The following is a 14,388-nucleotide window of genomic DNA, read 5'->3' as shown; positions in this document are numbered from 1 at the left end:
CTCAAGAACGCTCATCAGAATATAAACAAAGGCTCTGGGATGAAACCTAAGCCTATTTTTAAAGGCATACTCTGTGCATTTTATATTAAAATCCAGAGTTGAAAAGTAAGGAACCAGCTTAGAAACAGTTCACAAAGGCTCTGCTATTCACGAATCCTTTGGACGATGCACATTATAAACTTACAGGGTTAAGAAGGAATTATCAAAATAAAGTTATATTATCATAAGAATAAAATTGAGGTGAAAAAGTCAATGATATTTTACAGGTAGTATAAGTACTTGGGACTGGTAAAATTTTGAATACTTACAGCTAAATAATCTTTACATCAAGCTTCTGTTAAATAATTTGTCAAAAATATAGAAATCCCCAAAAGAGGAGCTTATATTTTAATTATACCAAAAGTTGGGTTGCCCAGGGTATTTTGCTGACTTTTATAGCATTTTAATCACAGGATGTACAGATCTCCCATGTCATCATGCTCAAAAGTCAAATTACAAGTTATCTCACTTTTCTCTACAAAACTGCAAACTCCAAGAAGCAAAAAGTCAATATGAAACTCTTCAACCATATGTAAATTGCATCTCCCAAATAAGACCATGAGTACTTTTCAACGAGCTTCATTCATCTAAGGTTTTACTAAACATATGTCCTTGGTCTGGGCGTATATTAAGTCCTTGAATGCAGTATACTGAAGTCAAAGTTCTAGGAACTACCATGATTAGGGGAAAAAAAAGACAAGCTCAGTGCTAAGACAAACTCTGCTATATATATATATATATATATATATATATATATATGTATCATCATACTACTCCCCAGTATCCTCTGTTCTCTTCATATTTTTGATATCTTTATCCAGGCCGTCAACATTTTTTCTATTCCTCTTCATTCCTTTAGCCATTCTTCCATAACCTCTCTTGTCCTCCCTAGACTCCAATATTCCCCAAGCTCACAATTTTTCTTTCTAGCCTTTATGTTCTTCCACAAACTGCCAGTCCTGTTCCACAGCCCAAAGCCCCCTAACTAAAGATGGTTATTGATGTACAGTACCAGGGTTTTAGTGCGGCGGAAGAATCAATAAATGAGAAAATACTGCTTTGTCAGGTTTCACCAAAGCATTCTGGGAAACTTTACTGCTTTGGATGGTTACAGAAGCTCTTAATACAGAAGAGGGAGAGGCCAGGCTCCTTTCTGTGCGAGAAGTGATGTTCTTCTACCCTCTAGTGACTACAAGAGAATAAAGCAAAAGTTGGAGGGATTTTTGAGACATCTTCACATTATTATTTACAGTCTCTTCACTTTCTTTCAAAAAAGAACTGGTCCTGGGAACCAAGTGAACTGGTAGGATAACAAAGTGTCTCATCATAGTTGTGTTTAATGCATTCAAAATACAAAGGATATATATTTAAGAGTCAGAACTGAAGGTTCTTTAAATTTCACAAAGCAAAGTTTATCAAGTTTGACTTTCTTCCTAAGTGACTAACGCTCGTCAGTTTAAAAAATTTTCTCTGCCCCTTTGCCTATCTCTCTCTCCTTCCCTCTCTCACATACACACACACCACCACCACCACCATTCAGAAACTGAGCTAGATAAACAGCCTGAAATCTTACACCAGCTAATAGGAATTGTTTTTCATTTGTTATTTCTCTTTAAAAAGTAGCAAAAACCAGGTGTCGCCAAGGTGATTGTGACTCATGGGGACCCCAAGTGCAGAACTTCTAAAATAAGGTATACACACTTTTTTGGTTTTGTTTGTTTAAAGGTAGCAACAGTATAAAAAGTCACCAGTAGTTCATGAAGAAATCTTTGAAGAAACTCACCTTAAAATGTAATAACTGGGTTTTTCAGAAGATACAAAAGACATTTGAATGTATACCACGTATTCATCTCAATCAATCTTTTACTTGTCCCCATAACACTAAAGCTAGCTTCTATCTACTGTTAAATAACTTCCTAAAGGAGTAAATCTAACTGCGCTACCCTCTAAATATTACAAGCTTAATGAAGCGTAACATTCTAACATGACCAGTACATATAAAATGTCACCCCCAAAACAAGTCTAAGTTTAAACATCTGGACTATGCCTTTATTAAATAAAATTTAAAAAGTTAAGTTGTTACCCTCTTATTTGTAACAGCAGGAAAGAATGCTGTTACATCAAAAAGTTCGGCAATATCAATCATGTTTACATGTGTGATTGCTACAAAGATGAACGTTTTACCCACTGGTCTAAAGAAAGAACAAGTCTACTTACCTTGCTGGCACTTAACCACTTCCGATTTGACCAACGCTAAGGATTGTGGTCCATTGAATGGCGAAAAATGGCAAAATAAAAGAGAAAGAAATAGAGTCGTTAACAACATAATTATATTATTATAACAGACTGTGGAGACTACACTCAAATGACTAAGGCCCAAGATGCCAGGTTACAAAGAAAGCACATTTGAGTAAAAAACAGAAGGAAAAAAAAGTTAGAAAAATCAAATTTACAAGGTTGCGTTACAACATTTTCTCACAGTATCCTTTTTTTTTTATCCCATAATGGAAAGGCAAGGACACATGAATACTGTTTGAGCCTTTGAAGTATATTTGTTTTTTAATTACATTAAAACACCATAATATTGTGTTTCCAACAAGTGCAAAGGCAGATTTCTCCTACTTGAAATATTCAGACAATATTATGAAAATATTTAAGACATTCATGGACAGTATTAGTTCATGTCAAGGTTTCTAGTTTGAGATAGAAGGAAAAAAAAATCTGCTTATTTTTACTGATTAAACATAAATATTTAAAATAATAAGAAAAATCTGAGTCATTCCTGCATAAATTAAGAAAAACAGCTAATACAGTATTGAGTAAAGGAAGAAAAAAAATTTTTTTTTCAAACAGCTAGAAACTTCAGCACTGTTCTCTTTTGAGCTCTCATTTGTCATGCTAGTGCTGCTGAATTTCCTCTACAATTAAAATTTTCTCCCAGTAAAATTCTCTCATTATTCCCATCCCCATCCAATCCTGAAAAGCTTTACCCTGGCTGGTTAACCAGATAAGTGGTTGTTAAAACTTGGATAAACTCTGGAGATTATAACTCAGTTCTAAATCTAATCAAGCAGACCACATTTACTATTGTGCTGAAGGAAAAAAAATACCTTTAGGTAAACCATCTATCCACTTTGCCTATACGTCTTCCCAATACATTAGAAACCAGAAAATAAATAGCCTTCCAAGGAAATCCACTTACATTCGAGCAACCAGCAACTAGAAACGTTGGTACAGAAATGATGCGAAAATACTCTTTATTAAAAACACGGAAATTTTGAGTTAAACGTTCAACATAGAGTCATAGGTACCACAACCTAGGTATTAAAATTGGTTCTTTTTGTACTTTTCCAACCACATAGTGACAAATATTTTCACCCAACCCGACCACCAATTATTCGTATGGGTACTCAGGGCTGCTTGAGGCCCTTTGACATAAAATATCCTTTGACTTTTATGACAATTATAAAAGATAAACCAAATAGATGAGGAAATAAATGTAAAATGACTATTAAAGTTTATTACAATTCTATGAGCGAATATGTGTCGAGTGTCTACCTCGTGCCAAGCACCATATCTGATTACCTCAATCTGCACAACCCTGTGAAGCAGATACTGTAGTTTCATTTCATATATGAGGAAACTGTGGCTGAGACACGCTAAGTAACTCTGCATTTGACTGGGTTGCTTACGTTCTGGAAGCTACAAAGTAGAGCTGGGACTCAAACCCAGGCAGTGTTTTAACAGAGTCCACAGTTCTAACCACAATACAAATAGCAGGTTTATCTGGCTTCCATTGGCCAGTGCTTTTCCTACTAACTACACCAGGCTTCATCTATTTAAATCCCTGGACATGGGGGTAAATTCAGATATTTCATACCTATTAAGATTTCCATCTACTTGATTGATTCTAAAGTATAGAACCCATACCTCAAGGATAATGGATAGAAAAATGGGCACAAAACTGAGGCTTGAAATTGAAATCTCTCCATCATACTTTAAATCAAAATGGAAATTTACAAACAAATTATTCCCTAGCAAATCAACGACTGCCCTGCAATCCTGTCTGTTAGTCACTCGTATTCAAATACCCAATATAAGAATACCTTTAAATGTTAACTTAAACTCGGAGAGAAGGGCAAACATTTTCTGATATCTACTCGACCCACGAAGGGTCCACATCTAGCCCCGGATAAAGTATTCCTTGCTCAGTTATACTTTGATGACGTAGAAACAGAAAAATAAAACTACCAACCAAAACAAATGGGAGCAGACAGGGTTTTCTCTAATACCTCCATAAAATATATACAAAATAGGAGGCGGAGCCAAGATGGCGGACTAGGCAGACGCTACCTCGGATCCCTCTTACAACAAAGACACGGAAAAACAAGTGAATCGATCACATACATAACAATCTACGAACCCTGAACAACAAACACAGATTTAGAGACGGAGAACGAACTAATACGGGGAAGCAGCGATTGTTTCCAGAGCCTGGAGCCAGCATACCAGTCAGGTACGGCACAAGCACAGAGACCTGCTCCACCCCCCTGAACTAACCCCGGGAGGGGGACTAGCCGGTTCCACGGGCGGCGTGGGACGCAGCCGTTAGGAGAAGTCCCCGGGAGGCAGTGACTGATCTTGGAGCAGAAAGAGCAGCACCCGAGCCGGGGAACCGTCCCACAGGGATTTGGACTGCACGCAGGCGGCTTCATTAACATCTGAATAGCCTGAGCCAGAGGGAGAACTCTGATAGGGATCTGACTGCAGTTTTTTTTTTAGCGGATTTTCTGGAAAAACTAGTTTCCCAGTGATGGCTCGGAGACAACAATCCATATCAAACCACTTAAAGAAGCAGACCGTGACAGCTTCTCCAACTCCCCAAACAAAAGAATCAAAATCTTTCCCAAATGAAGATACAATTTTGGAATTATCAGATACAGAATATAAAAAACTAATTTACAGAATGCTTAATGATATCACAAATGAAATTAGGATATCTGCAGAAAAAGCCAAGGAACACACTGATAAAACTGTTGAAGAACTCAAAAAGATTATTCAAGAACATACTGGAAAAATTAATAAGTTGCAAGAATCCATAGAGAGACAACATGTAGAAATCCAAAAGATTAACAATAAAATAACAGAATTAGACAACACACTAGGAAGTCAGAGGAGCAGACTCGAGCAATTAGAATGCAGACTGGGACATCTGGAGGACCAGGGAATCAACACCAACATAGCTGAAAAAAAATCAGATAAAAGAATTAAAAAAAATGAAGAAACCCTAAGAATTATGTGGGACTCTATCAAGAAGGATAACCTGCGGGTGATTGGAGTCCCAGAACAGGGAGGGGGGACAGAAAACACAGAGAAAATAGTTGAAGAACTTCTGACAGAAAACTTCCCTGACATCATGAAAGACGAAAGGATATCTATCCAAGATGCTCATCGAACCCCATTTAAGATTGATCCAAAAAGAAAAACACCAAGACATATTATCATCAAACTCACCAAAACCAAAGATAAACAGAAAATTTTAAAAGCAGCCAGGGAGAAAAGAAAGGTTTCCTTCAAGGGAGAATCAATAAGAATATGTTCTGACTACTCAGCAGAAACCATGCAGGCAAGAAGGGAATGGGACGACATATACAGAACACTGAAGGAGAAGAACTGCCAACCAAGGATCATATATCCAGCAAAACTCTCTCTGAAATATGAAGGCGAAATTAAGATATTTACAGACAAACACAAGTTTAGAGAATTTGCAAAAACCAAACCAAAGCTACAAGAAATACTAAAGGATATTGTTTGGTCAGAGAACCAATAATATCAGATATCAGCACAACACAAGGTCACAAAACAGAACGTCCTGATATCAACTCAAATAGGGAAATCACAAAAACAAACAAATTAAGATTAATTAAAAAAAAATACACATAACAGGGAATCATGGAAGTCAATAGGTAAAAGATCACAATAATCAAAAAGAGGGACTAAATACAGGAGGCATTGAACTGCCATATGGAGAGTGATACAAGGCGATATAGAACAATACAAGTTAGGTTTTTACTTAGAAAAATAGGGGTATATAATGAGGTAACCACAAAAAGGTATAACAACTCTATAACTCAAGACAAAAACCAAGAAAAACGTAACGACTCAACTAACATAAAGTCAAACACTATGAAAGTGAGGATCTCACAATTTACTAAGAAAAACGCCTCAGCACAAAAAAGTATGTGGAAAAATGAAATTGTCAACAACACACATAAAAAGGCATCAAAATGACAGCACTAAAAACTTATTTATCTATAATTACCCTGAATGTAAATGGACTAAATGCACCAATAAAGAGACAGAGAGTCACAGACTGGATAAAGAAACACGATCCATCTATATGCTGCCTACAAGAGACACACCTTAGACTTAGAGACACAAACAAACTAAAACTCAAAGGATGGAAAAAAGTATATCAAGCAAACAATAAGCAAAAAAGAAGAGGAGTAGCAATATTAATTTCTGACAAAATAGACTTTAGACTTACATCCACCACAAAGGATAAAGAAGGACACTATATAATGATAAAAGGGACAATTGATCAGGAAGCCATAACCATATTAAATATTTACGCACCCAATGACAGGGCTGCAAGATATATAAATCAAATTTTAACAGAACTGAAAAGCGAGATAGATACCTCCACAATTATAGTAGGAGACTTCAACACACCCCTTTCGGAGAAGGACAGGACATCCAGTAAGAAGCTCAACAGAGACACGGAAGATCTAATTACAACAATCAACCAACTTGACCTCATTGACTTATACAGAACTCTCCACCCAACTGCTGCAAAATATACTTTTTTTTCTAGCGCACATGGAACATTCTCTAGAATAGACCACATATTAGGTCATAAAACAAACCTTTGCAGAGTCCAAAACATCGAAATATTACAAAGCATCTTCTCAGACCACAAGGCAATAAAACTAGAGATCAATAACAGAAGAACGAGGGAAAAGAAATCAAATACTTGGAAAATGAACAATACCCTCCTGAAAAAAGACTGGGTTATAGAAGACATCAAGGAGGGAATAAGGAAATTCATAGACAGCAACGAGAATGAAAATACTTCCTATCAAAACCTCTGGGACACAGCAAAAGCAGTGCTCAGAGGTCAATTTATATCAATAAATGCACACATACAAAAAGAAGAAAGAGCCAAAATCAGAGAACTGTCCCTACAACTTGAACAAATAGAAAGTGAGCAACAAAAGAATCCATCAGGCACCAGAAGAAAACAAATAATAAAAATTAGAGCTGAACTAAATGAATTAGAGAACAGAAAAACAATTGAAAGAATTAACAAAGCCAAAAGCTGGTTCTTTGAAAAAATTAACAAAATTGATAAACCATTGGCTAGACTGACTAAAGAAATACAGGAAATGAAACAAATAACCCGAATAAGAAATGAGAAGGACCACATCACAACAGAACCAAATGAAATTAAAAGAATCATTTCAGATTATTATGAAAAATTGTACTCTAACAAATTTGAAAACCTAGAAGAAATGGATGAATTCCTTGAAAAACACTACCTACCTAAACTAACACATTCAGAAGCAGAACAACTAAATAGACCCATAACAAAAAAAGAGATTGAAACGGTAATCAAAAAACTCCCAACAAAAAAAAGTCCTGGCCCGGACGGCTTCACTGCAGAGTTCTACCAAATTTTCAGAGAAGAGTTAACACCACTACTACTAAAGGTATTCCAAAGCATAGAAAATGACGGAATACTACCCAACTCATTCTATGAAGCCACCATCTCCCTGATACCAAAACCAGGTAAAGACATTACAAAAAAAGAAAATTATAGACCTATATCCCTCATGAACATTGATGCAAAAATCCTCAACAAAATTCTAGCCAATAGAATCCAACAACACATCAAAAAAATAATTCACCCTGATCAAGTGGGATTTATACCAGGTATGCAAGGCTGGTTTAATATCAGAAAAACCATTAATGTAATCCATCACATAAATAAAACAAAAGACAAAAACCACATGATCTTATCAATTGATGCAGAAAAGGCATTTGACAAAGTCCAACACCCATTTATGATAAAAACTCTTACCAAAATAGGAATTGAAGGAAAATTCCTCAACATAATAAAGGGCATCTATGCAAAGCCAACAGCCAATATCACTCTAAATGGAGAGAACCTGAAAGCATTTCCCTTGAGAACGGGAACCAGACAAGGATGCCCTTTATCACCGCTCTTATTCAACATCGTGTTGGAAGTCTTAGCCAGGGCAATCAGGCTAGACAAAGAAATAAAAGGTATCCGGATTGGCAAGGAAGAAGTAAAGTTATCACTATTTGCAGATGACATGATTATATACACAGAAAACCCTAAGGAATCCTCCAGAAAACTACTGCAACTAATAGAAGAGTTTGGCAGAGTCTCAGGTTATAAAATAAACATACAAAAATCACTTGGATTCCTCTACATCAACAAAAAGAACACCGAAGAGGAAATAACCAAATCAATACCATTCACGGTAGCCCCCAAGAAGATAAGATACTTAGGAATAAATCTTACCAAGGATGTAAAAGACCTATACAAAGAAAACTACAAAGCTCTACTACAAGAAATTCAAAAGGACATACTTAAGTGGAAAAACATACCTTGCTCATGGATAGGAAGACTTAACATAGTAAAAATGTCTATTCTACCAAAAGCCATCTATACATTTAATGCACTTCCGATCCAAATTCCAATGTCATATTTTAAGGGGATAGAGAAACAAATCACCAATTTCATATGGAAGGGAAAAAAGCCCCGGATAAGCAAAGCACTACTGAAAAAGAAGAAGAAAGTGGGAGGCCTCACCTTACCTGACTTCAGAACCTATTATACAGCCACAGTAGTCAAAACAGCCTGGTATTGGTACAACAACAGACACATAGACCAATGGAACAGAATTGAGAACCCAGACATAGATCCATCCACGTATGAGCAGCTGATATTTGACAAAGGACCAGTGTCAATTAACTGGGGAAAAGACAGCCTTTTTAACAAATGGTGCTGGCATAACTGGATATCCATTTGCAAAAAAATGAAACAGGACCCATACCTCACACCATGCACAAAAACTAACTCCAAGTGGATCAAAGACCTAAACATAAAGACTAAAACGATAAAGATCATGGAAGAAAAAATTGGGACAACCCTAGGAGCCCTAATACAAGGTATAAACAGAATACAAAACATTACCAAAAATGATGAAGAGAAACCCGATAACTGGGAGCTCCTAAAAATCAAACACCTATGCTCATCTAAAGACTTCACCAAAAGAGTAAAAAGACCACCTACAGATTGGGAAAGAATTTTCAGCTATGACATCTCCGACCAGCGCCTGATCTCTAAAATCTACATGATTCTGTCAAAACTCAACCACAAAAAGACAAACAACCCAATCAAGAAGTGGGCAAAGGATATGAACACACATTTCTCTAAAGAAGATATTCAGGCAGCCAACAGATACATGAGAAAATGCTCTCGATCATTAGCCATTAGAGAAATGCAAATTAAAACTACGATGAGATTCCATCTCACACCAGCAAGGCTGGCATTAATCCAAAAAACACAAAATAATAAATGTTGGAGAGGCTGCGGAGAGATTGGAACTCTCATACACTGCTGGTGGGAATGTAAAATGGTACAACCACTTTGGAAATCTATCTGGCGTTATCTTAAACAGTTAGAAATAGAACTACCATACAACCCAGAAATCCCACTCCTCGGAATATACCCTAGAGATACAAGAGCCTTCATACAAACAGATATATGCACACCCATGTTTATTGCAGCTCTGTTTACAATAGCAAAAAGTTGGAAGCAACCAAGGTGTCCATCAACGGATGAATGGGTAAATAAATTGTGGTATATTCACACAATGGAATACTACGCATCGATAAAGAACAGTGACGAATCTCTGAAACATTTCATAACATGGAGGAACCTGGAAGGCATTATGCTGAGCGAAATGAGTCAGAGGCAAAAGGACAAATACTGTATAAGACCACTATTATAAGATCTTGAGAAATAGTAAACCTGAGAAGAACACATACTTTTGTGGTTACGAGGGGGGGAGGGAGGGAGGGTGGGAGAGGGTTTTTTTATTGATTAATCAGTAGATAAGAACTGCTTTAGGTGAAGGGAAAGACAACACTCAATACATGGAAGGTCAGCTCAATTGGACTGGACCAAAAGCAAAGAAGTTTCCGGGATAAAATGAATGCTTCAAAGCTCAGCGGAGCAAGCGCGGGGGTCTGGGGAACATGGTTTGCGGGGACTTCTAAGTCAATTGGCAAAATAATTCTATTATGAAATCATTCTGCATCCCACTTTGAAATGTGGCGTCTGGGGTCTTAAATGCTAACAAGCAGCCATCTAAGATGCAGCAATTGGTCTCAACCCACCTGGAGCAAAGGAAAATGAAGAACACCAAGGCCACACGACAACTAAGAGCCCAAGAGACAGAAAGGGCCACATGAACCAGAGACCTACATCATCCTGAGACCAGAAGAACTAGTTGGTGCCCGGCCACAATCGATGACTGCCCTGACAGGGAGCTCAGCAGAGGACCCCTGAGGGAGCAGGAGAGCAGTGGGATGCAGACCCCAAATTCTCATAAGAAGACCAAACTTAATGGTCTGACTGAGACTGGAGGAATCCCGGCGGTCATGCTCTCCAGACCTCCTGTTGACACAGGACAGGAACCATCCCTGAAGACAACTCATCAGACATGAAAGGGACTGGTCAGCGGGTGGGAGAGAGACGCTGATGAAGAGTGAGCTAATTATATCAGGTGTACACTTGAGATTGTGTTGGCAACTCTTGTCTGGAGGGGGGATGGGAGGATAGAGAGAGAGGGAAGCCGGCAAAATTGTCAAGAAAGGAGAGACTGAAAGGGCTGACTCAAGACGGGGAGAGTAAGTGGGAGTAGGGAGTGAGATGTATGTAAACTTATATGTGACAGACTGATTGGATTTGTAAACGTTCACTTGAAGCTTAATAAAAGTTATTATAAAAAAAAAAAAAAAAATATATACAAAATATACCATACATTTGACCTCCATCAGCCACACAACGAAGAAAGTCAGAAAACACGAGACTGAGCTTTCTCAAAGACAGGAGGAAGAGGAGTCTTAAGTAAGACAGAAATGGTGGCTACTATTTGGAGTTCAAAGAGATACCCTTTGAGATCTTTTACAAAAACAAATCTAAGGTGCTTCTAGTATTAACTGCTCTGCAACTGGAAAATAATCAGAACGAAAATGTCTTTGCTTTAAAACTCCAAATTTTGGCAACATTTAAATACCTTTTAAGTGCCAATATCGCTACTAAACAGAGTCCAGTATATAATAGAAAAACTCAAGGGGGTAGTCATGTAACTATGTAGCTATTTTCAGGGGGAAATTATCCAACTTTATAAACCCCGTTTAAATATGTAAGACATTTCTAGAGCATATCAGTTGGCAGTTGCTAAACCACGTTGTAAATGATATTGTTTACATGTATAGAATTACAGTCAGGTCAAAGAACTGGTTACCTAATGTACCTACCTATTGACAGTGAACCCACAGTCACAGATATACTGGCAACATTGTCAAAACTAAGAGGAAGCTAGAGAAAATCCCTCTTTTATTATTTTGAGAGAAAAAAATTAATATTCAACATCAATTTTAAGACATTTTTAATAGCAGGTTGATTGACAGTTTAACAGTGCTGCTTTTAAAACATTAATAGATAGAGTTTTTTTTTAAGCTATTATCAAGTAAATTGTCAAAAGTGAAGAATTCAAGTTAAATACTGCAACTATTTAGTTGACTCTCTAGCAACTGAGAGTCATTGTATATTTTTCCTAAGCACCTACAGTAAGAGAGGAGTTTTAAAGACCAGTATGAACAACTGCAAAATGACCAAATCAACAACTCACACGGGAGCTCGTGCCGATTAAAATCTGGATAAGGTTCACTTTGGACTCTAAATCTCTTCAGAGGAGCTGCTTAACTTGAATAACTCAGTTTCCTGTATTTCTAAACAAATGAGATGAGAAGTCCTACTTTTTTTTTTTAAGATAGAGAAAAATTGTAAGCAACCATATAGTCTCCGTCTTTAAGCAAACTTCTGTCAGTCTACTAGTAAACCAATCATGATTTCTATCATGAAAATAAATTAAAACTAAAAGCAAAAGCGATGTCAACATGAAGACTATTTCAGAACATTCTCACCAACCCCATTGCCTCAATTCAAGAAGTATTCGAGCCCTAATTTATAAATACATTTCAGATTTTCAAATACATTTCTAAATATTCTAAACTTTAACACATCTTATTTCTTCTTCAAGTAGGTATTTTTGTGGGCTTTTAAAATACCTTTTAAATAAGTTATAATCAAGTGTGCTTTTCATTCTTGTTTTAATTCTTGTAATTATACGGTATAATCCCAGAATTTAAAATAAGAACATGACTCGGATCTACATATTGGCTCAAAAGAGCAGAGTCTTGGTCATTTGGTAACAAAATACAATGTTTTAGACATCTTCAATAGGTAGTATATTACTTGAAATTTTCATGAAATAGATCAGAGAATGTTAAATTTTGTGTCTCCCCCAAAGTACTCTCCATAGGAAACTTGGTAGCTTCAATTAAAAATAAAAACAATGACGTAGCAATTGAAATCTGCAAACATACACTTGCTCACCTTAATAACGTACAACTAACCCAGAGTTAAATTCTGGGAGATGTTTGTCATAACTGAATAATGCCTAAGTTATCTACTACCTGTGAAAATTATAGAGAGAAGCCTTTAACACTTAGTGAAAGTGTATTTTAGATAATCTATGATAAGAAAACCATAAGCAGCACGTAAGTTTTAATTACAGCAATAGCACCCCTGTCCCTAGCCAAATTAGAGATAATTCCTTAATGGATTTTCTCTCAAGAGTTCCAAAAGAGAGATAGGTAATTTAAGCATCTACAAAATTACTTGTTTTCTCAAGGAATAATTATGAAAAAGTCAGTGCTCTGGTAGCCCGTTAATCAAAGGATAATAGCAATGAAGGGTTTAAAAAAAAAAAAGGTCAAACTTACATGTCTCTTGAAATCACCCTGTTTTACTACTAGGTTCAAATTTAAGACAATCACTCCCATGTCATCTTCTAAACTGTTTGGATCTTCCAATTTTAAAATATATTCAGTTGTTCTACAAGTAAAAACAATTAAAAATGTTAGCACCTACAGGTAGTACTATAGTTTTATAATGCACCATGAGCTTATAAAATCTCCTACCTCTGAATGTCAAAAAAGCACCAGATGCAGCAAAAATAAAACAATGGCCATCACAATAAAGGCATTTTTGGCATTGATTTATTCAACAGTTGGTTCGCTGGTACCCCTCCCTACCCCACAAACACATTTTAAATGCTTGTTTTAATTTTAAGTTAGGTTAATAAACTTGAATATTAACAAATCAATGTGTAAAATCCAACACACTTTTTAGAACACATGATGGAAGATTTAATGCCTGACTACTATATCTGGGAGCTAGGAAGCAAAAATCATAGAAAAGATATTAGAAATTGCAATACTTCCATTTTAAAGCACTGTTACATTTATTCAGTTTTTTTTTTTTTTTTTGCCATTTGATCGCAACAAACCCCATTTAACATTATTCTGTGTTCGCTCACAGATTCATTAATAAGAATTAGAAAGTAAAAATACAGTACCTGTTAAGCTCAAGATCACTGAGAGTGACAAATGCAGAGCCCATGAAATCAGAGGTGGTTAGATCTCGATCATATACCTACAAAGTCGGGGGGAGGGGAGGGCGGGTAGTAAAACACATGATTACAGTAAGCCAACCAAGTTTATCCAATTATTAGCAAATGAAATAGGACGGTAATCTTGAATTCAAACTTTTAGATTGAAAAATAATTTGCACAGTGCAGTTAAAAGGGAATCTAGCCCCTTTATAACTAGGTGGAGAGAACAAAAGTGTCCATTTTGCCTACTGAGACCAAAACAACAGCAGAAAATACATTTAAGTTGGGATCCATACGAGTTATAACGTCACGCACAATGGACCTCTTGCTGTAGTTTAAATTGTTTCTCATTAAAATTAAGTATTTTCCACGGTGAGCAGATCTGCCAATTAAATAGGAATTCGCTGGGTATTCTATAGCCATCCCATCTTGTACTCAACTCACGCAGTTTTAACCCAGATATTAGAGCAATTGATGCTTACAACTGGTAGCTTAAAGCACTGTTAAGTAT

The 14,388-nt window shown here is 36.5% G+C and overlaps 1 protein-coding gene across 7 annotated transcripts in view; it reads right to left on the bottom strand.

Moving 5' to 3' along the window:
• Positions 1-14,388, bottom strand: part of MCTP2 (multiple C2 and transmembrane domain containing 2) — a 310,773-nt gene that overhangs the window by 175,475 nt on the left and 120,910 nt on the right. For 6 of the 7 annotated variants that reach the window (XM_049852810.1, XM_049852809.1, XM_049852815.1 and 3 more), the window contains 3 exons: positions 13,842-13,918; positions 13,207-13,318; positions 2,257-2,292 (listed from right to left, as the gene is read on the bottom strand). In XM_049852810.1, the coding sequence (XP_049708767.1) occupies positions 2,257-2,292; positions 13,207-13,318; positions 13,842-13,918 (225 nt within the window). The remainder of the gene's footprint in view (positions 1-2,256; positions 2,293-13,206; positions 13,319-13,841; positions 13,919-14,388) is intronic. The other variant, XM_049852812.1, reaches the window with a different exon arrangement.

Source organism: Elephas maximus, chromosome 13 (assembly GCF_024166365.1).
Source record: "Elephas maximus indicus isolate mEleMax1 chromosome 13, mEleMax1 primary haplotype, whole genome shotgun sequence".
NCBI classification, from domain to species: Eukaryota; Metazoa; Chordata; class Mammalia; order Proboscidea; family Elephantidae; genus Elephas; species Elephas maximus.
Note: the sequence above shows the minus strand (reverse complement) of the source record. Positions and strands in the feature narration are given on the sequence as shown.